General features: G+C 65.1%; 1 protein-coding gene across 1 annotated transcript in view; it reads right to left on the bottom strand.

Annotated features, from left to right (window-relative positions):
- Positions 1 to 1,657: 1,657 nt before the first annotated feature.
- Positions 1,658 to 24,484, bottom strand: part of CD247 (CD247 molecule) — a 66,672-nt gene continuing 43,845 nt past the window's right edge. Inside the window, exons 2-8 of the mRNA XM_084867195.1 lie at positions 9,067 to 9,170; positions 8,148 to 8,204; positions 7,633 to 7,713; positions 5,355 to 5,387; positions 3,974 to 4,030; positions 3,364 to 3,405; positions 1,658 to 2,590 (exon numbers count right to left, since the gene is read on the bottom strand). Coding sequence (XP_084723321.1) covers positions 2,525 to 2,590; positions 3,364 to 3,405; positions 3,974 to 4,030; positions 5,355 to 5,387; positions 7,633 to 7,713; positions 8,148 to 8,204; positions 9,067 to 9,170 — 440 coding nt within the window. The 3' untranslated portion in view covers positions 1,658 to 2,524. The remainder of the gene's footprint in view (positions 2,591 to 3,363; positions 3,406 to 3,973; positions 4,031 to 5,354; positions 5,388 to 7,632; positions 7,714 to 8,147; positions 8,205 to 9,066; positions 9,171 to 24,484) is intronic.

The following is a 24,484-nucleotide window of genomic DNA, read 5'->3' as shown; positions in this document are numbered from 1 at the left end:
CACACCTGGGCTGCAGGTTCATCCCTAGCCCTGGTCGGGCGCATGCAGGAGGCAAGCAATCAATGTCTTCCTCTCTCCCTCCCTTCCACTCTCTAAAAATCAATGGGAAAAAATCCTCAGGTGAGGATTAACAAAAATAAATCAACAGAAGGTGGGTATGTTCTAACCCACTTCGAGTGGCATGAGGGACTCACCAGTGAGAGCTGAATACTCTGCCACCTTTCTTTCTCCAAAGTCGAGGGCGGCTCTCACTGGGGCTCCGTCTGTCAGCAGCTCAGTCCTCCCAGCCTGCCGCCCGCGCTGTGTGGTCATCCTGCATGTGCACACGTGCATACACAGACACACACACACACCCGCCCAGATGTCAGCTCCAGAGCTCAGCCAGCTTGCTCCCGGCCTCCACTCACATTCTTTTTTCTTTTTTTTTTTAATATATTTTATTGATATTGTACAGAGAGGAAGGGAGAGAGAGACAGAGTTAGAAACATCGATGAGAGAGAGTCATCGATCAGCTGCCTCTTGCACACCCCCCACTGGAGATATGCCCGCAACCAAGGTACATGCCCTTGACCGGAATCGAACCCGGGACCTTTCTGTCCCCAAGCCGGCGCTCTATCCATTGAGCCAAACCGGTTTCGGCTCCACTCACATTCTTGACGCAATGGGTCAAAGGCTGTGCCAAGCCAGCCGTGGGTCACATAACTCAGCCACCTTGACCCTAGTGTGGGTGCGTGCACTCGCCTTGCCTGGTGATGGCCAGCATCGGCCTCTGAAAGGGGTGAGCGGGGGTTGCAGCCACAGCCAAGCCTGAGCGGTGGCAAAGGCAGCGAAGTGGCGCCAGGTCTTCCCGGCCCCGACCTGGTGCCTCGACCGGCGGACACTCTGGCCCTTGGGCTCCCCCCATGCTCCGTCCGCGCCGGCTGGCCGCACACCTGCCGTGCCCACGCCCTGACCCTGCAGAGCCTACTCCGTCCTTTCAGATAACGTGGCTGGAACCGGGGCCAAATGGGAATCCCCAGCTGGGACCACTCCCTGCTCTTCTCCCTGGTGCCTGCCACCCGCTGGGCACAGAGGGGCTGCTGCCGGCATGTTGGCCGCAGGGAGGTGGGTTCCCGGCTTCCAGGTGAGGGCAGAGCACCTTCCCTGTGTCAGAGGTGCCTGGCATTCCTGTCTGGATCCCTGAGGCTCTGGCTTTAGCAGCTGTGGCCCGAACTTTGCTTTTGAGCAAGTGAAGGCATTGATTCCAGAGCCTTGACCCCATGGAAATGGGTGGATTGATGTTTCCAGTCGCCTTTTGTGAGAGAGATTGACATCGAGTCCTCTGTCGTCGTCCTCCCTGAACCCCGTGGCATCAGTACAAATGGGTCCCAGACTCCCTCCGCTGCACGTGCTGCCTGGCCCAGGGCCTGGGGCCAAGAGCCGAGGCCTCCTGCTCAGCCCCCTCACCCAGGTCAGAGCCGCGCTGAGCCTGCCCGCAGGCCCTTCCCTGCACCCCGTCCCCATGCCGCCCGCCCGTCTGCATTCACCTCACACTGCACCCATGTCAGGCCCTGTCCACCACAGCCTCCTGGGCCCTGGGCACCGATGCCCCATGCTCCCGGAGAGGGCAGCAGGCTGGTTCCTGAGACTAAGTGCCCATCAAGGACCTGGGTGTTGAAATAAAGCTCCGCCTAAAGCAGTATTGTCACTGAAGCGTTTATTATGCAAAGAGCAAGGCGTTAGCAAACCAGCATGAAGGAAGCCCAGTGGGGAGAGGCTCCTTCCAGGCCCCTGTCTGTGGGCTCTGCAGGCCCCGGTGGCCTGGGGCCTTCCTGTGAGGCCTTCACGTGGCGGGTTTGTCCTGAGTTCAGTGTGACATGAACAGGTGCCAGGGAGCCACGGCCTTCCCCGCTCGGGCGCCCGCCTCGGCTCCCCACGTGCCTCCTGAAGGATGTGGGCTCTCGAAGGCACAGGCATGTCCATCTCTCAGGCCCCGTGTCCGGCTCCAGGACACCAGGGGGAGGGGCGCCGGCCGAGGGAGGCCTGTGCTCCAGGCTCTGGAGCCTTCCAGGCAGCCCCAACCCAGCCCCTCCGTCCGCAGGGCTCTGCCGGGACCTTCTGGGCCCAGGGACGGCTGCCGAGCGGTGAGGGACGGCTGACAACAGAAGCCAAATGTACAGCAGGAGCCAAGCCGCTCAGGTGCCCACAGCACAGACTGCCGGACGGCGCTGGCGTTGGGGCTCCTTTGGGACGTGACAAAACAGACGAACCAGCTTGGCTGTGAGGGGTGTGCGGCCCCAGGTCCGAGCCACGGTGCCCGGGCCCCCGGCAGGCAGAAGCCGAGGACTGGACAGGCCCGGACGCACACCCTCACGTGCGAGGTGACGCTGAATGGAGGCTGGGGACGGGAGGGGACCAATGTGACACACGAGCGTCCTGCGTGACAGGACTGGGGGACGGGTGCGAACTGTACATGCTTTTTCCTGGGTCGTTTACAATCTGGGCGTCTGTGGGTCTGTCTCCCTGTGGGTGGTGGTCCGGGCTGCTAGCGAGGGGGCAGCGTCTGCATGTGGAGGGCGTCGTAGGTGTCTTTGGTGGCCGCACTGAGCCCCTGGTGAGGGAGGAGGGGAAGACGGGTCAGAAGCCGCACCTGCCCGCCTGGGCACCTGCCTGCCGGAGCCCGGGCGGTGTGCGCAGCCCGGCCTGTGCCCCTACCCGCCTCCAGAGGCCCGTGGGAGAGGGCTCTGTCCCTGCCGGGGGTGGCCTGGGGCTCCTTTCCTGGAAGCTGTCCTGCCCCTGGCAGCGCTGTGAACAGCCAGCCTCCTGTCCTCACAGCCCGTCTCCGGGGAACAGCTCTCCCTGCCACACCATTGCGGCCCACCTCCCTCCGGGCCCTGGGGCAGCACCTGGACCCGCCTGGCAGGTGGGTGAGAGGAGGAGGAGCCGGCGGGGAGGCCCTGGGCTTTGCACACTTATCCCCGTGATTCCAAAAGCCAGGCTGCTGACTGCAGCACTTCCTCTCCAAACTGTGACTTTCCTTCATCTTTCCCCTCGGCCCCCCCATTCCTGCCAGCTCACTGGTGTGCCGGCGAGGCGGCCGAGGCGGCTGCCGGGCCCAGCGTGGAGGGGCGGCCCCGGCGGAGGGTCCTGGGCACAGCCCTGGCGGCAGCGGCTCCTGGGCGGGCACCAGTGCCCGGGCCGCTCCTGTCCGGGTGGGGACCCAGGCGTGTGCCCGATGACTAGCCCAGCCCCGCAGCAGGACTGGCCGCCCGAGGGGGCCCTGGGCTCGTCCGCCCAGGTGTTGGCAGGAGCACGGAGCCTGGCCGGCCTCTGGGAGGCGGCACCGGGGAAGGGCACAGCGGGCGGAGAGGGCAGTGCACTCACCTGGTAAAGGCCGTCGGGCCCCTTGCCTCTGCGACGCTGGTTCTGTGGGAGACAGGACGGCGGGTCAGGCAGGCCTCGGGGCCCTGCCCCCTCCGGCCGGGGCCACGGGCAGACCTGGCCCCTGCGGGGGAGGCGAGGCCGGCTCGGGGCCGTGTGCTCTGGCCGCGGAGCCACAGACGCCGGGCCGGGCCTGCTGCCGGAGGAGAGGCCCCGGGGCCCTTGCCCGTCCGGCGGCTGGGAGTGCGGGCAGGGCGGCTCCGGCTCCATTCTGTCTCTGTGACAGGCCCCGCGGTCCCCGCTCAGACACGCGTCGCACTGTCGCTGACGGTGACAGGCTGGCACGCTCTGGCAGAGCGCTGGCTGCCCTGGGATCGGCCGGTTTTAATCCCCAAAGAGCATCGGCCTTCGTGTCTTCTGTGCAGCCGATGGGCGGAGCGGGGTGACCTCACCTCTGCGGCCACCGCGGGGCTTTTGCAGGTGGTGAGGACAGATGGACGGACGGAGGCCCCGGCAGGCACAAGGGCAAGACCGAGAGGACCTTCTTGGAAGCCCCCCGCCCCCCCCTCCACCTCCCCAATCCTCCCCCCCACCCCCCCGGCCCAGCACTCACCTCGCCTTTCATCCCGATCTCGCTGTAGGCCTCCGCCATCTTCTCCCTCTGCAGCGCCTGGAGGGGCCGAGGGCATGGCTCACTGGCCGAGGCGGAAGCATGCACCACCCTCCCTCCCGCAGCCCTGGGGGCTCCCTTGGAGGAGCTGGCCCAGCTGGGAGGGTGGGGAGGCTCAGGAGGGTGGGGAGGCTCAGGGGGGTGGGGAGGCTCAGGGAGGTGGGGAGGCTCAGGAGGGTGGGGGAGGCTCAGGGGGGTTGGGGAGGCTCAGGAGGGTGGGGAGGCTCAGGAGGGTGGGGAGGCTCAGGGAGGTGGGGAGGCTCAGGGGGGTGGGGGGAGGGTCAGGGAGGGTGGGGAGGCTCAGGAGGTGGGGAGGCTCAGGGAGGTGGGGAGGCTCAGGAGGGTGGGGAGGCTCAGGAGGGTGGGGAGGCTCAGGAGGGTGGGGAGGCTCAGGGGGGTGGGGGAGGGTCAGGAGGATGGGGAGGCTCAGGAGGGTGGGGGAGGGTCAGGGAGGTGGGGAGGCTCAGGAGGTGGGGAGGCTCAGGAGGTGGGGAGGCTCAGGAGGGTGGGGGAGGCTCAGGAGGTGGGGAGGCTCAGGGAGGTGGGGAGGCTCAGGAGGGTGGGGAGGCTCAGGGAGGTGGGGAGGCTCAGGGGGGTGGGGGGAGGGTCAGGGAGGGTGGGGAGGCTCAGGAGGTGGGGAGGCTCAGGGAGGTGGGGAGGCTCAGGAGGGTGGGGAGGCTCAGGAGGGTGGGGAGGCTCAGGAGGGTGGGGAGGCTCAGGGGGGTGGGGGAGGGTCAGGAGGATGGGGAGGCTCAGGAGGGTGGGGGAGGGTCAGGGAGGTGGGGAGGCTCAGGAGGTGGGGAGGCTCAGGAGGTGGGGAGGCTCAGGAGGGTGGGGGAGGCTCAGGGGGGTTGGGGAGGCTCAGGAGGGTGGGGAGGCTCAGGGAGGTGGGGAGGCTCAGGGAGGTGGGGAGGCTCAGGAGGGTGGGGGAGGCTCAGGGGGGTTGGGGAGGCTCAGGGGGGTTGGGGAGGCTCAGGAGGGTGGGGAGGCTCAGGGAGGTGGGGAGGCTCAGGGAGGTGGGAGCGACATTCAAGCTGAAGGCACCCACGCAGGAGGCGCAGGCTCCCCGGGGCCCTGGAATCATGTGGGTGAGCAAATTGTCACCCGCCTCTCAGACCCACACCAATGCCAGACCCACTGTGACGGCGAGGTCGGCCAGTCCGTGGGGTGAGGCCAGGAGGCTCCAGCCCCCGGGAGGTGCCCCCAGAGGGATGGCCTGGCCTGACCTGGAGGCCCCGACCCACCGGGACCCAGAGCCCGGCTTCCTGCCGCCGGGGGAGCCGGAGGCCCCTCCCCAGCCCCTCCTCGCCCACTGTCTACTCACGTTGTACAGGCCCTCCTGGGGGTTCTTCCTCCTCTGCGGGGGAGAGGGCGTCAGAGCGGGAGCAGCAGCCCCAGGGCACCCGTCACCCACCCCCCTCAGCCTGGCAGCTGGCTGGGGCGTCCCCTCTCACACTGACACACACATACACACGCTGACACACACACTCTGACATACATACACACGCTGACACACATACACACGCTGACACACATACACACGCTGACACACATATACACACGCTGACACACATATACACACTATGACACACATATACACACGCTGACACACATACACACTACGACACACATATACACACTGACACGTATACATGCTGACACACATGCACACAGTGACATACGCATGCACACGCTGACACACACATGCACACACTGACATGCACGCATACACTCCCCAGTCACAAGCTGGCACGTGGGGTTCTGCCGAAGAGGGAAGTCGTCCGGAGCGTGGCAGCTGCTGCTCAGCCAGTCCCACTGCCCTCCCGCCGCCCAGCCCACTCTCCGGGGAGGAGGGGCGGGCTGAGGGGTCTCCCCATTCATTCCAGCACCCCATGGAGCTCAGAGGGCGTGGGGGCTGCATGCACGGCTGGGACTGACAGGTCCAGGGCCACAGGCGGCGTCAGGCAGCTGGCGGCCATGCTCACAGGGCACCCAGGGCCCAGGGCCCTCCTGCGGGCCCCCCTCCGTCCTCCTGGGCAGGCGGCACCCCTGGGCGGCCGGACCCACAGCCACAGGGAGGGAGGAGCCACAGGACACGCCTCCATCTGTCCTCCTCCGGCCCCACGAGGTGGGAGAGGGCAGCGGGGAGTGTGGTGTGCGGCTCTGCAGGGCCCTCCTCCACCCGTGCCCCCTCACACTCAGCTCACACTCACACACACACACACACATACTGACACTCACGCTCGCTCACACTGACCCGCCTAATCGGACACATTCTCACACACTCTTATACACACACACTCTGACACGCACACACTCACATGCACACTCACAATGACCCACACACTCTGACACATTCTCACACATACTGACACACACACTTGTTCACACTGACCCACCTAATCTGACACATTTTTCACATACACTCTTATACACACACACTCTGACACACACACTCACATACACACACACACACACACACATACACTGACCCACACACTCTGACACATTCTCACACACACACACACACATACACTGACCCACACACTCTGACACATTCTCACACACACACATATACACACTCACATTGACACACATACACCCACATACAGTGACAGTATATATCGATGTGCATATACATACTGACATACACATTGACACACACAGAGACACACTCTGACATATTCTCATACACACACACACTGACACACTAACACACTGACACACACACACACACACACTGATACACTCTGACACATTCTCACACACTCTCACAAACACACACACACAGACACACTGACACATTCTCATACACACACACACACACACAACACACACTGACCCACACACTCTGACACATTCTCACACACACACACACTCACACACACACTCACACACAGAGACACACTCTGACACATTCTCATACACACACACTCACTCACACACTAACACACACTGACACACACACACTGACACATTCTCACACACACTCACACACTAACACACACACTCACACACAGAGACACACTCTCACACACACATTCACACACACACATACACTCACACACACACACACACTCTGACACATTCTCTCTCACACACACACACTCACACACACACACACTCTGACACATTCTCTCTCTCTCTCACACACACACACACACACTCTGACACATTCTCTCTCTCTCTCACACACACACACACACACACTCTCTGACACATTCTCTCTCTCACACACACACACACACACACTCTGACACATTCTCTCTCTCTCTCTCTCTCACACACACACACACACACACACACTCTGACACATTCTCTCTCTCACACACACACACACTCTGACACATTCTCTCTCTCTCACACACACACACACACACTCTGACACATTCTCTCTCTCTCTCTCTCTCTCTCTCACACACACACACACACACACACTCTGACACATTCTCTCTCTCTCACACACACACACACACACACTCTGACACATTCTCTCTCTCTCTCTCACACACACACACACACACACACACACTCTGACACATTCTCTCTCTCTCACACACACACACACACACACTCACACAGGCAGAAAGAGGAACTCCGACCTGTTTCCCGCCCATCTCGGGGTCCCGGCCACGCCTCTTGTCCAGAAGGTCGTACTCCTCTCTCCTCCCCAGGTTGAGCTCCTGAAACGGAAGGGGTCAGAGGCGGTGGCCCCAGCTCTCGGGAGGAGCGGGCTGGGCGGGCGGTGACGGGCCCCCGGGTGCCAGCGTCTCAGAGCACATGCGGGCGTGACCACGGCAGGGGCAGCGATCAGTGTGACTGAAGCCCAGTGCACAGGAGTGCCACCCAGTGAGGTCCTCCCATTCCCATGCCACCTCTACCCTCACCCCACCAGCCTCCACCCCCTCCTCACCCCCACCCGCCCTCTGCCCCCACCTCCTCCCACGCCAGCCTGTATCCGAGCACCAGCCAGTGTGCTGAGCAGGCGCTGTCCGGGCACCCAGTCCTGACTGTGGGTCTGTACCAGGACAGCGTTTCCCCAGGAGAACCCAAGCCGGTGGCCGGCGGTGCGGCCTCGCGGGCTGCGGGGGTGGGGGTGGGGGGGAGGGTGACTCACGTTGTAGACCTGGCTGGGGCCCTGCATTTGCTCCGGGCTGTCCGCGCTCCGGCCGAACTGGAGGGAGAGCAGAGCGTGAGCGCCCGGCCCACCACCCGCAGTGTCACTGCCCCCAGGAGCGCCGTCTGTCCGCCCTGGACTGTCCGCCTCCGGGGACCTGCAGCCCGTGCCGCGGGCGGGCGGGCGGGCGGCGTCAGGGCGAGGCCACCCGCAGGCCCTGCCCCCAGGCGGAGGGCGCCCGCCGGCCGTGGCTGCACAGGGCCCCGCCTGACGGTGCGCCCAGGGCCAGGGCGGCCGGCACGGATTGGCGTCTAGAGGCCCCACCAGTGCACAGCCCCTCCTGCCCGCCTGCCGCAGCCAGAGCCCCACCCCGGGCAGAGCCGGCACCGGACGGCGGCTGTTCGCTCGGAAAGGAGGCAGCAGCGCTGCTCCTCAGATAGAGGTTCCCGCGGCCCGAGCTCCAAACAGCCGAGGCGGGTGCTGTGGAGAGCAAGGTGCAGCCCCCTCCTTCTCACCCTCCTCCCCATCCCTCAGGGCCACCCCCCCCTCCCCCAGCTTCCCCCCCGAGAAAGCCAGGCCCTGCAAGGCCCGTGGAGACCCTGCTCTGGGCCCCCTCCACTTCCTGCCAGGCCTGCACCGGCTGCTGGACAGGGACCTGGGGAGACCTCAGGGCCCCCCTCTCTGCTCCCACTGCCTGAAGCATCCGGCCATTTCCTGCCAGGGGCACCTGACCGCCCCCCCCCACACACACACACACACACACCGGGGTGCCGCAGGGCAGAGCTCCTGACTAAGGTGCTCCCACCAGGACCTCCCACCTGAACACTGTGGCTCAGGCCCCCCCAGCCCCGCCCCCGCCCCCAAAGGGCACGCCAGGCCGCAGGAACCCCCTCCCCCGGCCAGCCCCCTGAGCACGCACCTTGGCCCGCAGGAACAGGGCGGTGATGATGACGCCGTAGATGAACAGGATCCCGTCCAGCAAGTAGCACAGCTTGGGGTCCAGCAAGCCGAAGCTCTGGGCCTCTGTGCGGAGAGAGGGCGGTCAGCCAGGCCCTGGGGACAGACACGACCCCGGGGGCCCCACGACTGGACACGGAAACCATGGCAAGGCGCTGGATCTACCCCCCGTTCTCCCCCTGACCCCCCTCCCTCACACCCCCTGGAACCCCGGAGCGGGCGTGACACCTGGTGGCGCCCCGAAGCCTGGGCAGCCGGGAGAGATGGGGGAGGGGGGTGGGCCCGAAGCTGTCTGTCTGCTGCGCTCAGGGCAGAGCTTGGGGCCACAGGAGCCGGCTGTGCACACCCGTGGGAGCCGCGCACCGGAAGCCTCTGCCTGCCCAGGTCTGAGAGGGTGGCACCATCGGAGTTCCCGGGTGGCTCCCTGAGGCCTCGCCACAGGGACAGACAGGCGGTGGTGGAAGGAGGGCAGCCCAGCCTCCGACTCCATTATAACTGGGAGACAGTGGCTCTGGTGCTGGCTTCCCTCCCGGGGGCCCGGGGCCTCAGGAGCAGCAGACGGAGGAGCCGTGGGTCATCCCCTCCCCCCGACCCTGGCCGCCTCCTGCTCCCGGGCCTAGTTCATGGCCTCAGGCCCCCTCCCCCGCCTCCTGTGCCCCCTCCGCCGCCTCTGCCTCCCCCCCCGCCTGGACCATCCGGGGCACACTGCTCTCCCGCGCTGTGCCTCTGTGCTTGGCGCATGCTGTTCCCTCTGTTCTCTCCCTCTCTGCCCCGCAGCCCAGCCGCCATCTGTGACCGTCAGAGGCAGCGACACAGCAGTCAGAGGCCCCGCTGCTCAAGCCCCTCCCACCACAGCACCAGGGGCCTCCCCACGCCAGTTTGCCCGACTGTAGGGTGCACGTTTAGCTGGCACTGCATTGGAGCCTGTGGGCTGGGGAGAGATACAGTGAATATTCTGGTTAAATAAAAGTTGGATTTTATTTGAAAGCTCATTGAGCTGTGAATAGAAGGCAGGGGCTGTAGCCTAGACTTTCCTTCCCACTGGGAACGTGTGTGGCCACTCACCCCACACCACAGGGTGCAGCGTCTGTCTGTCTCTGCCACCCCGCCAGGTTTTTCAGGAGGTGACATGCCAGATGCGTCCCTGTGCCAAGGCGCCCTCTGGTGGCCACTGAGGGAATCGCTAGCATGCCCTTGAGCGGTGTCTTATCCCCATTGACTGACTTGAGGCAAGTTATTCACCCTCGCTCAGCTGCCTCTTTTAAATATATCTATATCTATATCTATATCTATAGATTTATTTCAGAGAGGGAGAAATAGAAACATCAATGATGAGAGAGAATCCTTGGCCTGCTGCCTCCTGCACGCCCCCCACTGGGGATCAAGCCCACAACCTGGGTATGTGCTCTTGACCGGAATCAGACTGGGACCCGTCAGTCCACAAGCCAACCCTCTATCCACTGAGCCACACCGGCCAGGGCTCAGCTGCCTCTCTTGTTAAACCGTGTTTACTCTGTGCCAGACCTGCTTCCATGCAGTGGCTGGTCAGCTCCTCACCACAGCATCCTGGACACTGAGGCACAGAGAACTTCCGGGTTAGCAGAGCTCACAGCAAGCGCATCCCCCTCACCTCCCTCCTCCACTGCGCCTGGCAGAGGTGACGCTTTGGCTTCTCCCAGGAGCCAGGGGAGCAGGGGGTCCAGGCACCCCAGAGCCCCAGTCACTCCGTCCTCAAACCTGTGGCCCCTCCCCAGGGCGGCCTCTCCGGGGCCCGGCAGCTGACGGCCTTGAAAATCCCCACGTTCTCGCTCAGACGCCCTGACGGCCATTCCCGAGGGCGAAGCCCACAATCCTCACCATGGCCTCGCCCGGCCTCACCACGACCTCCAGACACAGCTGTCTGTTCCTCCCCCCGCCACCGCCAGCCCCACCTGCTCCCAACATCCGCCTCATCCCTGAACATGCAGGCGGGAGCCTGGCCCCGCGGAGTGCTCCCCCCTCTGGCTGCAATGCTGCGGACCCACGGCGGCATCGTCTGCCTTCGCCTTGACCTCAGCCCCGGGCACCGTGCCCACGTCCCCCGGGTGTGGTGGCACCTTCGGGGGAAGCCCGCCCTGCTGGTCAGGCTGCCCGCGGCCCAGGCCGGGCTGTGAGCCCCCGGACACCGAAGCTGGGCTGAGTGCTCTCTGTAGGACAGGAGGGGCGCTGGATTTATGGGGCACTGGAAGGAATCACTGGTGCTGTCATAAGTGAGAGCAGAAAGCGACCGCACAGCCGATTCCGAACCACAAGAAGGAGCGTTTGTTTGAGCCGGGCAGAGCCCCAGGTGGGTGGACTGTGGCCTCCGCGGGGGTAAGTAATGGGGCAGCTTTTCTTTTCTCTTTTCGAAGAGCAGCTTGGTTTTCTGACCAACGACAGGGTGTGTGTGTGGTTGGCCTGGGTGGGGGGAGGGGCTCCCTGCCGGCCAGCTGTGCCCGTGCTGGGAGGAGCGGGCTGAGGGAGGAGTGGGCTGAGGGAGGAGTGGGCTGAGGGAGGAGTGGGCTGAGGGAGGAGCGGGCTGAGGGAGGAGCGGGCTGAGGGAGGAGCGGGCTGAGGGAGGAGCGGGCTGAGGGAGGAGCGGGCTGAGGGAGGAGCGGGCTGAGGGAGGAGCGGGCTGAGGGAGGAGCGGGCTGAGGGAGGAGCGGGCTGAGGGAGGAGTGGGCTGAGGGAGGAGTGGGCTGAGGGAGGAGTAGCTGAGGGAGGAGTGGGCTGAGGGAGGAGTGGGCTGAGGGAGGAGCGGGCTGAGGGAGGAGCGGGCTGAGGGAGGAGCGGGCTGAGGGAGGAGTGGCTGAGGGAGGAGTGGGCTGAGGGAGGAGTGGCTGAGGGAGGAGTGGCTGAGGGAGGAGTGGCTGAGGGAGGAGCGGGCTGAGGGAGGAGCGGGCTGAGGGAGGAGCGGGCTGAGGGAGGAGTGGGCTGAGGCGGGCAGGGGTGGCCCAGAAAGTTCTATGAAGGGCCCAGGGCCAAGTTCAACTATATAATTAATTAAATATTTACAGCCCCTCCCCCGAGGTAACCCCCACATCTGGACAGACACCGGCAGATGTAAACACTGAAGTCTGCCCTGTCCGTGTTGCTGGGCAGGTGTCTTCTGGCAGGTGCCCAGGCCCAGCCTCAGGCACAGGACACCAGGCGGACACAGGTGTCTGTGCAGGTGACTCAGCTTAGTCCCAGCAAAGCATGTCCCTCTGAGGCCCACCAAAAAGCAGCTGCAGCCGCCAAGGAGCTGGACCTGCACACTCAGGCCCCACAGGGGAGCGGGGTTTGCACACTCAGGCCCCCACAGGGGAGCGGGGTTTGCACACTCAGGCCCCACAGCGGAGTGGGGTTTGCACACTCAGGCCCCACAGCGGAGCGGGGTCTGCACACTCAGGCCCCCACAGCGGAGCAGGGTTTGCACACTCAGGCCCCACAGGGGAGTGGGGTTTGCACACTCAGGCCCCACAGCAGAGCAGGGTTTGCACACTCAGACCCCCACAGCGGAGCGGGGTTTGCACCCTGGGGAGGCAGGGGCCCCACCTGCACCCTCAGTGGTTCGCAGCCATGAGATCACCAGCCAGCACGTTGGCTGCGAGGCCCCTCACACATCTCGGGGAGCTCCGACGGCCTGAGAACCTGGGCTCTGGCCGTTCACCAGCCCCGGATGTTGCCCCACAGGTAAGCAGTGACAGCCGCAGGCCACAGCCTGTCTCCCCGGTGAGGAGGGAGCCCACAGACAGCCAGCAGCACCCTCTCTGAAATCCTCCCGTGGGCGCAGCACGGCTGTGCTGGCCTGAGTGACAGCCGCATAGGGCGCTGCCCTGGCGCTCTGTGGGTCTCCCTCCTGCTCTCCCGCCCTCCCGCAGTCCCTTGTGGACACCTCGCTCTGCCTGGCACAGCCCCGGAGCCAGGCCAGGCCACCCCTCCTGCCCGGCGCGAGCCCAGGCCCTGCCCTTCGGGGCAAAGTCCCCCAGTTTCTCCGGTTTTTACTTCCGGCCTCGAATCAGGGAGGCGCCCGGAGGAGATGCGGGGAGCAGAGAGGACCATGTCTCTCCATCCAGCTCACCGCGTCTAACGTGTGTCTTACCGGAGAGAGCTGAGCCACACCACACCCTCGGCCCTCTCCCAGGGAGGACCCACCCAGTCCCAGCAAGACTGGCCGGCGGCCTGGGGAGGCCCGCCCGGCGGAGCGGGGCCGGCGGGGATGTCTGTCAGTGTGCTGTGTGCTGTGTGTCTGTCCCCGCCCGACGGGAGCTCGGCACAGGGAGGACGGGCTCGGTCCGCCTGGTGCTGGGAGGACGGGGTGCACAGGGAGGACGGGGTGCACAGGGAGGACGGGGTGCACAGGGAGGACGGAGTGCACAGGGAGGACGGGGTGCACAGGGAGGACGGGGTGCACAGGGAGGACGGGGTGCACAGGGAGGACGGGGTGCACAGGGAGGACGGGCTCGGTCCTGCAGACACCTGGTACCCGTCGCCTCCAGTCGGACTCCCTCCCCCCATCTGCTCAGGGGGCCTCTCATCTGAACCCCGATGTGCACTTCGTCCCAGGGCTTCGGCTTGCTCTCACCCAGAGTTTCTTCACTTAAAATGCCTCCCGGCGCCTGATGCGTTTGAGTCCCAGGGCAGCCGGGAGGGGGCAGGGGCGGCGATTGGGCCCTGGGTGTCTTTGTCGGAGGACACACGGAGGCTGGAGTGACGGGCGCTCCCCTAGGCCCCCTCCCGAGAGGGGCGGGGCTGGGTGCACCTACAGGTCCCCTGACTCCGGAGGTCCCTTCCCTCGGTGCCTCGGTGCCCTCACCTTTGAGGACAGGACACAGAGCTCCCGTCCCCAACTCCACAGCCGGCCGTGGTCCCAGTCACGGCTCCTCCGAAGGCTGCACTCGACGCCCCTCCCCCACAACCTCCAAAGCACAGACGGTGGTTTTGGCTTCATTTGCTTCTTTCCCGCCACACCCGCCGCCTCCCCAGGCCACCGGGGAAGAGGGGGGACCGAGAGCCCGAGGGCCAGGAACACGGAGACTCAGAGCCTGCCTCTGCCTCTTCCTGGCTCTGTGTCCTGGGACAACGTTCTTCACCTCTGAGCCTGTCCCCCCGTGGGGCTCACCAGGCCTGTGTTCTCAGTGACACAGGGAGCCCCCAGGGCTCAGCCTCGTCGCCTCCAGAGGGCGCTGTGGGCGCCGCAGCAGCAGGGGGGCCGCCCGCCTCTGCAGGCTACCCCGGGGTGTTGGGGTTGGCCCCCTTTGTAAGAGCCTCCTCTCTGGCCCCTCTAGCTTGCTTCTTCAGCTACAGGGAGCTCACCACCCGTCAGGCCCTGGCGGAGGACTCGCGTTTTCAGTTTGTGAAGCACGGCGCTGGCTGTAAGTCTGCCTCCAGAAGCACAAAGACCATCCATCATTCCTCTGGTTCTGTGGCCCCTGTCAGGAGGCACGTTAGGGCCAACGCGAGAGCCAGTCCTTCGAGGGAGAGCGGGCGAGTCCGTGCTGCCCCAGCCCGGCCTCCGGCACCAACACGGTCCTAACGCTCCCAGTCCAGGCAGGACGGCCAGTGTCCGGGCCCCGACCGGCTCTGCGCCCCCGACCCTGAGCCTAGGGTTCCCCCCTGCCAGCCCCCCCTCGGGCTCAGACACCACCGCTGAGGACACGCGGTGAGGACGAGAAAACAGGAAGTCATGGGTCCCCAGGAGGCAGGGGCCTGTGCGGGTGAGAGGCCGCCCACTGACCGCGCGGCGGAGGCCGCCCGCCCCCCTCGGTGCCATCCTTTCCCTGAGCAGCTCCGTCCGCAGCGGGCAGGGCAGAGGCGAGACACCAGCCCATGGCGCTGACCTCACTGCAGGTCTCCTCGGCCAGGAGGCCCGCGGGCGCTTCTCATTTAGTCCTTCCGTAAAAGGGAGAGCAAGGCCAGAGCCTGGTGGCAGTCTTCCCACAGAGATTGACTCCCTCCTGGTCCCCCATTTTCCCAAATTAACTCTTTTCCAGTCTCTCTCTTCATTTCAGTGTGCGGCCTCCTCCAGAAACCGGACCCTGAGTGGGCCCTGAACCACGGGGTCGTGTTCAGGGATCCCACACTCCTCGGAGGTGGGTTTCCAATGCTCATGTTTTGTTCGGGGCTGCTCGTCCGTCACCACCCCCTGCACATCCCGTTCGCAGGGCTCCCGGGACTGGCTTTTAGGGAATAGAATTACGGGCAAACCTCCCCCTTCTTGTATTTTTATTTCTGTCAAACTTGTATGGTTCGTGCAATCAGTTTTAAAACTTTTCTCTGGTCACCTTTCATTTCCAAGGAAATCCACTCGTTATAAAAGTGCAGGAAAGTAGAGGAAAAAAGTCAAAACCACGCAGCAGCCACAGCCACTGTCACCAACTTTTCACTGTTGTAAATAATTTTGTGATGAAAAGCTTCTTTTTTTATTGTTAATCCTCACCGAAGGATATTTTTCCATTGTTTCTTGTTTGTTTTGTTTTTTAGGGACAGAGTGGAGAGGAAGGGAAGAGGCAGAGAGAGAAACATCAATGTGAGGGAGACATATTGATTGGTTGCCTCCCCCATGCAACTTGCCCCTGAGCCTGCAACCAAGTTACATGCCCTTGGCTGGAATCGAACCCCGCGACTGTACAATCAGAGGGCTGACGCTCTATGCACCGAGCCAAACAAGCTAGAGTGAAGTTTCATTCTTAAAGCTTTTTACAGGTTAAGAGTCCGTCAGTAATACTGTGAAAAATGAAAGCTGAGAATAGACTGCTTATCTAACCTAATAATAGACGTGTAAATTGATGGTACCTCCGCTATGCCCATAGCCAATCAGAGTGAGTATGCAAATTAGAAGGCCAAAGATGGTGGCCACCCAGCTACTCCAGGCACGGAGTGGCTGGGCAGGGCAGGACGCCTGCTATGAGAGGGAGGGCGGAGGAGAGGGGGGCAAAGGGATCTGAGTGCACAGTGAAGACAAAACTGCAGACTCCAGAGTCTGCAGCAAAGACGAAGATGGCAGACTGGCTGGAGCGAAGGCCTGGGTCCCAGGGGCCGGAGAAAAACCGGTGCTGGAAGCGAAGGGAAAGAAGGCCTATTGCACGAACCTCTTCGTGCCCCGGGCCTCTAGTAAACACATAGAAAGATAGTCTCCCTGGTGGTCAGGGAAATGAAGAACAGAATGACAAGGAGATGGGGCGCATCTTTCAGAGGGAGTGAGAGGGCCTCCCTGAGCGGAGAGGTGGGGAAAGGGCCGAGGAGCAGCAGGTGCCAGGGGCCTGAGGTGAGCGGGCCTGGTGTCTGCACAGCCAGCAGGTGGGCGTGGCCAGGCTGCAGCATGAGGGGTGCTGCTAGAACTCGCGGTAAGAGGGTGGGCATTAGTTAGATCCTCTGACCAGATGGGAAGCAGTTGCAAGGGTTTCTCTTTTTACAACAAACGCACGTGACTTTTGTCATTTTAAAAAGATGCAGATGCAATCTAAAAGCAGAAAACTGAAGCCAGTTTGAGCAGGTTTGGTTCATGGTTGCCTTGGGCCCCTGGGTTGGCTGAGATGCCTGGGGAGCGGCAGGACGGGCCTGCAGCCAGCCCCGTGGCAGCCAGAGGCCCCCATGCGTCTGCATCCCGCGGATGGGGCAGCCTTTATCCCTTCCTGCCTCTTCCTAAACCGAGCTCGGTTTCCACTGCTTTCATTCTTTTTTCAATATATTTTATTGATTTCAGAGAGGGAGAGGGAGGGAGAAAGATAGGAACATCAAGGATGAGAGAGAATCATTGACTGGCTGCGTCCTGCACACCCCACACTGGGGATTGAGCCTACAACCCGGGCATGTGCCCTGACCGGGAATCGAACCGTGACCCCCTGGCTCAACCACTGAGCCACGCCGCCGGCCGAGCCCAGTTCGTTCTTTTGCGCTTTCATTCCCATATTGCTCACCAAGCCTTTGTTTCTGCTGTGGGCTGGATTGTGCCACCCCCTCCAAATTCCTATGTTGTAACCCTAACCCCAGGACCCCAGCATGTGGCCGTATTTGGAGGTGGGGGTCTTCATTCAGCTGAAATGAGGCTGTAAGGGTGGCACTGACCCCAGATGATCGCTGTCCTACAAGAAGGGGAAATCGGGACAGACACAGGACAGCCTTGTGAGGACAGAGGGTGGAGACGGGTTCTCCAGCCTCAGGAGCAGCCAGCCCTGCCGGCCCCAGGCTCTCAGCTTCCAGCCTCAGACTGGGAAACAAGCGTGGCCCTGGCTGCCGTGGCCCCTGTCCTGGCGGCCCAGCACCCGGCGGAGTCCCCTCCTCCTGAGGCAGCCAACACCGCCCGTCCTGGGCTGTGAGGAGGCGGCGTGGTCCCCTGAGCAGGAGCGGCACAGTGCCTGGCACACGCCCACGCCGTTCCCACCGGAGGTGCAGGCCCCGTGCGGGCAGAGAGGAGCAAGGGGCAGGGCTCAGCCGCCGCTGAGCAGGGAGGGGCCGCCAGTGTCACGCACCGGCCAGAGAGCCTGCGGCCGCTTTGGTGGCGGAGGGTGTCTGAGTCCCGGGCCCGCATCCCGCCTCCCGCAGCCCCGAGGCCGGGGACCAGCCCCTCATTTGGCGACGGCTCAGCACGTGGCTTTGGAGGTGGACCCCACGTTTGACCCGTGAAAAGCCTGCCCATCCGCACCTGGCTCCACAGGTTCGGTTCCCAGCACCCTCTTTTCCTGATGCCACTGCATCCTGCACAGGGAGCGTGGGAGCCGGCACATCACGTCCGCAGTGTGTGTGTGTGCGTGCGTGCGTGTGTGTATGTGTCACACATGCAGAGAAAGGCGTTTGGGTGCTGTGTGTGTGTGTGACACATGCAGAGAAAGACATGGGTGCTGTGTGTGTGTGTGTGTGTGTGTGACACAAGTAGAGAAAGGCATCTGGGTGCTGTGTGTGTGTGTGTGTGTGTGTCACACATGCTGAGAAAGACATGGGTGCTGTGTGTGTGTGTGTGTCACACATGCTGAGAAAGACATGGGTGCTGTGTGTGTGTGTGTGACACATGCTGAGAAAGACATAGGTGCTGTGTGTGTGTGTCACACATGCAGAGAAAGACATGGGTGCTGTGTGTGTGTGTCACACATGCTGAGAAAGACATGGGTGCTGTGTGTGTGTGTGTGTGTGTGTGTGTGTGACACATGTAGAGAAAGGCCTCTGGGTGCTGTGTGTGTGTGTGTGTGTGACACATGTAGAGAAAGGCGTCTGGGTGCTGTGTGTGTGTGTGTGTGTGTGTGTGTGTGACACATGTAGAGAAAGGCGTCTGGGTGCTGTGTGTGTGTGTGTGTGTGTGTGTGTGTGTGACACATGTGTACCCAGCGGTTTCTGGGACGGGTTGGGGGCTGGAAGGCTCTCAAATGCACAGAACATCTCGCTCCAATAGACCCCGAACCATGGCCGCTGGGAGCAGCTGGTCCGTCAGGAATGATGCCGTCTGGCCAGTCCCTCCTCCTGGGCCGTCTGGCCATCCGTCCCTGTCCCCACCCCGGTCCCCGAGCCTTCACCCGCCCTCGGGAGCCTCACAGCCCAGGCTGTGAGGCCCCTCCTGGGGGCTCCCCAGCACCATCCTCATGTCCGTCTCTGGCCTGTCCCCTCTGGGGGACCCTGAGCCTCACCGATGGTAAAGGGGCCCCGGCTCCGCCGGTGGAAAAGGGAGGAGGAGAGGGAGCCCCGCTGCTCCAGAGGGAGCAGGGCTCACGGCAGCCCTGCCTCCCCCCCCCCCGCCCCCCGCCTGGCCCCCCTCCTGCCATGGCCCCCAGTGCCTCCGGGCTGCCCGCTGCTCCAGCCCACCCCGGGCTCCAGGTGAGGAGCAGACTCAGAGAGGACACCCCCCCAGAGGGCGCGGGGTGGGGGATGCAGGAAAGGGACTTCGAGGCCCTTCCTCCCATGCAGCCGGGGCTCTCACTGACCTCCCCCCCCAGTCGCCCCGCCCCCAACCCCAACCCCTGTCGCCCGGTCCCCCCTCCTGTGCGGTTACCGGGCTCCGGCCCGCAGCTGCCTCCTCGCCGAGGTTTCCTGTCACTGCCATCCAGGCCGGGTTATCTGTGCCCGAGATCTCCCATCTGCGCGGCGCGCGCGCACACACACACACACACACACACACACACACACACAGGCGCCGCCCCCGCTGTGGTCTCTTCCCTGAGCCTCCACTGGCCCTGCCATCGGGCTGCCTGGATCCTCGGCCGGGGTGGGGGCTGGGGTCAAAGGGCCTTTTCCCCGAGGGGCCGCCTAGGGAGGGGCAGTGGCCAGGAGACCTCGGGCACACGTGCAAGTGGCCGCAGCAGCACAGCTGGCTCTGCCTCGGTCGGAAGGCCCAGGAAACAGGAAGCTGACGGCGGGGTCACCACCCCTTCCCCCTCCCTCTCAGAGCACGGGGAGGGAGCACGGTGGCCTCAGCTCTCACGGGGGACCCCGAGTGTCGTCAGGCTGCGGCTTTCACTTCGAGCCGGGGAGGGGAGCAGGGAAGAGGGGGGCTGGAGCAGGGCTCGGCTCTCCTGGCGCACAGGCCCGGCCCTCCGATGGCGCGTCTGTGTGGGGTCCGGGCCCCGGACGGCCGTGTCCAGCGGGGTCTCCCGCCAGCCCAGGAGCCAGGCACCAGCCGCACTGCCGGGCAGAAGGGCCTGCGGCTTTCCCTGTGCTCTGAGCGCCGCCCAGGACCGGGCACCTGTGCCAACACAGCAAACACGGACAGAAAAGGCTGGGGAGCGGTTCCTGGGTGGAGGGCCTCCTGGTGTGGCCGGGCCGTGTCCTCGTCACCAGAGCAGCTGCCCAGGCGCTGCCGTCCCACTCCCTGTGCCCACGCCCTGCCTCTCCCGGCCTCCCCCAGGGCCCGTGCTCACCCCTGCCTGGGCGCCGCGTCCGCCCGCTCACCCCTGCCCGGGCGCCCCGTCTGCCTGCTCACCCCCTGCCCGGGGGCCGCGTCTGCCTGCAGGCCGGGCGGCCAGGCCCACGCGGGGAATTCGCCGCCGCGGAGTACGGCCTGTTGTCAATGACACGCCCTCCGGCCCCTCAGGCTGCAGACCCTCGGGCGGCTCCCCTCCACCGAGAAGTGGACTCGGTCACTGAGCTCGCGGACAGGCTGGAGGGACACTGCGCCCTCTCTGCGTCCCCAGCCCAGGGACCCGCTTCTGGAGCCTGTCCCACGTCTAACACCCGGGCTCCTGGCTTTACGTGTAGAGGGACTTGCTGATTCGTGAGCCTATTGTTTGAAAATGTAGCTACCATGCTGTTTAAAAGTAAGTTCAGAGTCATATGCAGACTTCACAGACACTGTCGTTCTCGGTGCGTTTCTCACCGGGGATTTGACGACAGGCGGGGTCTGGACACACTCATTCTTGGGCCCTGCGCCCCCGCCAGCCGGACCCGCATCAGGCAGGGCCCCCCCACCCCCGCCCTGCTGGGCTGCTCCCCGCCCCCAAAGCTTGACAAGAAGATAATGTGACGACTGGGAGCTTCACGTCTCAGACGCTCAAGAAAACATAAATGAGCATCAGAGTAACTGCCCGCGGCACGGAAGGTTCCGGAGAAAGCCCAGCTCCCCCAGCGAGCCCCTCTGAGCCCGCGAGGGAGGGCCGTGGGCTCGGGGAGGGAGGCTCACGGCTTTCCTGGGGAGGGTGTGTTTGTCAGTTTGGCAACCCTCCGCGTGCCCAGCCCACGCCGAGAGCACTCGCCTGTGACGTACGTGCTTGGCGGGATCAAAGCCCCCACAGCCCCCGCCCGCCCTGTGGCCCGGGGACCGCGGGCCGTGGGCGATGGGGGCTGAGGCGCCGCAGGGCTGCACCCCCCCGCCCCCCGGCGAGCCGGCTCCCGAGAGGGGGGCGCCCTGCAGCTTCCAGAGCAGCCAGCCCCGCTCAGGAGGCGGGGGACCGGTGTCCCCTCTCAGCTGCACCAGGACCCCCGGGGCCAGGAGGCCGGAAGCCTCAGCCCGCCCTGCTGCCCCCGGACCGGAGCTCCGGGCGAGACAGCGTCCGGGTGCTGCTGAGGGTCCCGGAGGCCCCCGCAGTGTGGACGGGTCCCCTCCCTCTGCTGCGGGAACTGGCCCTCTCAGTCCTTCCCTCTCCCTAGCTCCCCGTTCTGCGATGTGTTAAATGGAAATAGCACCGTGAACGGAGAGAAATTGGCAAATGTCCGTTTTGGCCCCCACCCGCGGCGGACGACCAAGCCTGGGCGAGGCGGCAGGGGGAGGCGGCGGGGTGGGGGGGAGGCGGCGGGGGAGGCGGCGGGGTGGGGGGGAGGCGGCGGGGGAGGCGGCGGGGTGGGGGGGAGGCGAGTGGGGGGAGGCGGCGGGGTGGGGGGAGGCGGCGGGGGAGGCGGCGGGGTGGGGGGGAGGCGGCGGGGTGGGGGGGAGGCGGCGGGGGAGGCGGCGGGGTGGGGGGGAGGCGAGTGGGGGGAGGCGGCGGGGTGGGGGGGAGGCGAGTGGGGGGAGGCGGCGGGGTGGGGGGGAGGCGGCGGGGGAGGCGGCGGGGTGGGGGGGAGGCGGGGGGGAGGCGGCGGGGGAGGCGGCGGGGGAGGCGGCGGGGTGGGGGGGAGGCGGCGGGGGGAGGCGGCGGGGTGGGGGGGAGGCGGCGGGGGGAGGCGGCGGGGTGGGGGGGAGGCGGCGGGGGGAGGCGGCGGGGTGGGGGGGAGGCGGCGGGGGAGGCGGCGGGGTGGGGGGGAGGCGGCGGGGGGAGGCGGCGGGGTGGGGGGGAGGCGGCGGGGGGAGGCGGCGGGGTGGGGGGGAGGCGGCGGGGGAGGCGGCGGGGTGGGGGGGAGGCGGCGGGGTGGGGGGGAGGCGGCGGGGGGAGGCGGCGGGGTGGGGGGGAGGCGGCGGGGTGGGGGGGAGGCGGCGGGGGAGGCGGCGGGGTGGGGGGGAGGCGGGGGGGGAGGCGGCGGGGGAGGCGGCGGGGGAGGCGGCGGGGTGGGGGGGAGGCGGCGGGGTGGGGGGGAGGCGAGTGGGGGGGAGGCGGTGGGGTGGGGGGGAGGCGGCGGGGGGAGGCGGTGGGGTGGGGGGGAGGCGGCGGGGGAGGCGGCGGGGGGAGGCGGCGGGGGGAGGCGGCGGGGGGAGGCGGTGGGGTGGGGGGAGGCGGCGGGGGGAGGCGGCGGGGTGGGGGGGAGGCGGCGGGGGGAGGCGGCGGGGTGGGGGGGAGGCGGCGGGGTGGGGGGGAGGCGGCGGGGTGGGGGGGAGGCGGCGGGGGAGGCGGCGGGGTGGGGGGGAGGCGGCGGGGTGGGGGGGAGGCGGCGGGGTGGGGGGGAGGCGGCGGGGTGGGGGGGAGGCGGCGGGGTGGGGGGGAGGCGGCGGGGGAGGCGGTGCTGGTCCACGCGGCTCCTGCCAGTCGCCCGGGCAGAACCGGGGCAGGCGCTGCCTCTCAGGCGAGTGGTAAGCCCGGTCCTCCGTGAGGCCAGCCATCGCCAGTCCGTGGAGCCAGTCCTCCCTGCGGCCGGTTCTCTTCCAGCCACAGGAGTGTCTCCTTATCCAGATGGTCCCTTCCCCCGACGGCACTCAGCCTGCACAGCCCGTCCCTTCCCCAGTCCCTCCCCAACGGCCCGGCCCGTGCCCCCCCCCCAGGGCACCGCCGTCACCTCAGGGGCCTTGGGGGACATGTCGCCGGGGCCTGACCCTCAGGACACGGCTCTGCTGCCCGGGGCAGCTCTGGAGGCTCTGCCATCCTCCCCTCACGCCTGCGGGGCTTTTCTGAGTGACCCCAAGTGTGAGCTGCTCTGGGCTGCCTGGCACAGGGTCACACCGTCCGCTCAGGCACAGGACCACCCAGGGAATTGCAGCGCGACCTGTGACCCGGGCCGGGGCCTCACCCACCGGCAGGTGCCGCGGGCAGGCTCTGAGCCGTGTCCCATTGCTCTCGCTACATTCACACCAGTCAGCAGCCCCTCCTGCTCCCTCCGGACCCCAAACTCCGGAGCCTGCGCCTTGGGATGCCAGACCCCGCACGTCACCATGGCTGTTTGGAAGGAGCCGGGGACAGGCAGGGGCAGGGACAGGGACAGGGACAGGGACAGGCAGGGGCAGGGGCAGGGACAGGGACAGGGACAGGCAGGGGCAGGGACAGGCAGGGGCAGGGGCAGGGACAGGCAGGGGCAGGGGCAGGCAGGGGCAGGGGCAGGCAGGGCAGGGGCAGGGGCAGGGACAGGCAGGGGCAGGGGCAGGCAGGGGCAGGGGCAGGGCAGGGGCAGGGACAGGCAGGGGCAGGGACAGGGACAGGCAGGGACAGGGACAGGGACAGGCAGGGGCAGGGGCAGGCAGGGGTAGGGGCAGGCAGGGCAGGGGCAGGGGCAGGGACAGGCAGGGGCAGGGGCAGGCAGGGGCAGGGACAGGCAGGGGCAGGGGCAGGGACAGGGACAGGCAGGGGCAGGGACAGGCAGGGGCAGGGGCAGGCAGGGGCAGGGACAGGGACAGACAGGGGCAGGGACAGGGACAGGGACAGGGACAGGCAGGGCAGGGGCAGGGACAGGCAGGGACAGGCAGGACAGGGACAGGCAGGGCAGCACATGCCCTCAGTCACACACACAAAGGCCGCTTTGTCATGGGATGAATTCAGGTTTGTAACTCGCCTCTTTTCTCTGGATCCCGCATGTCAGCCTACAACTGAGCGGGCATTTGAACTAAGCTGTGCTTATTTATTATTAACTGTCACATTCAAAGAGTCATTCTTTGAAACAAAATCAAACTTTTAAACTTAAAAAAAAACACAGACCCCATTGAAATGAATGGCTGGGATTTGATCTGAATCTGCATACATTTATTTCCTAAAATTATTAAACTAAGGAGCATGTCGAACTCTGTTATAACTTACAGTAAAACCAGCGATTCCTTTCGGCTGAAGAAGTTTCCTTTTCTGAGAATGTGACATCCTACAGACTTAAGAAGGGGGACGGGGTGGGGGGGTGAGGGGAGGGAGGAGGGGGGGACAGGGGAGGTTGTGGGGGTGGGGGGCAGGGCAGTGGTGAGGGAGGGAAGCTGGTCTGTTTTCAAAACAAGCCCTGAGCAGCCAGGCCGTCTGGAGGCACCTCCTCGTCCTATGAGACACCGACACCCAGAAACCCTGGCCTGGCCACCTGACACAGGCCTCCAGCCAGGGCATCGAACGGAGCCCCTCAGCTGCCTCTGTGCGCGTGTGCGTGTGTGTGTGAGTGTGTGTGTGTGAGTGTGTGTGTGTGTGTGTGTGTATGAGTGTGTGTGTGTGTGTGTGAGTGTGTGTGTGTATGTATGAGTGTGTGTGTGTGAGAGTGTGTGGGAGAGAGTGTGTGTGTGTGTGTGTGTGTGTGTGTGTGAGAGTGTGTGAGAGAGAGAATGTGTGCGTGTGCGTGTTTGTGTGTGTGTGTATGAGTGAGTGTGTGTGTGTGTGAGTGTGTGTGAGAGTGTGTGAGAGAGTGTGTGTGTG

This window comes from Pipistrellus hanaki (genome assembly GCF_964339955.1).
Source record: "Pipistrellus hanaki genome assembly, chromosome: 18".
Taxonomy (NCBI): domain Eukaryota; kingdom Metazoa; phylum Chordata; class Mammalia; order Chiroptera; family Vespertilionidae; genus Pipistrellus; species Pipistrellus hanaki.
This window is presented reverse-complemented; position numbering and strand designations above follow the sequence as displayed.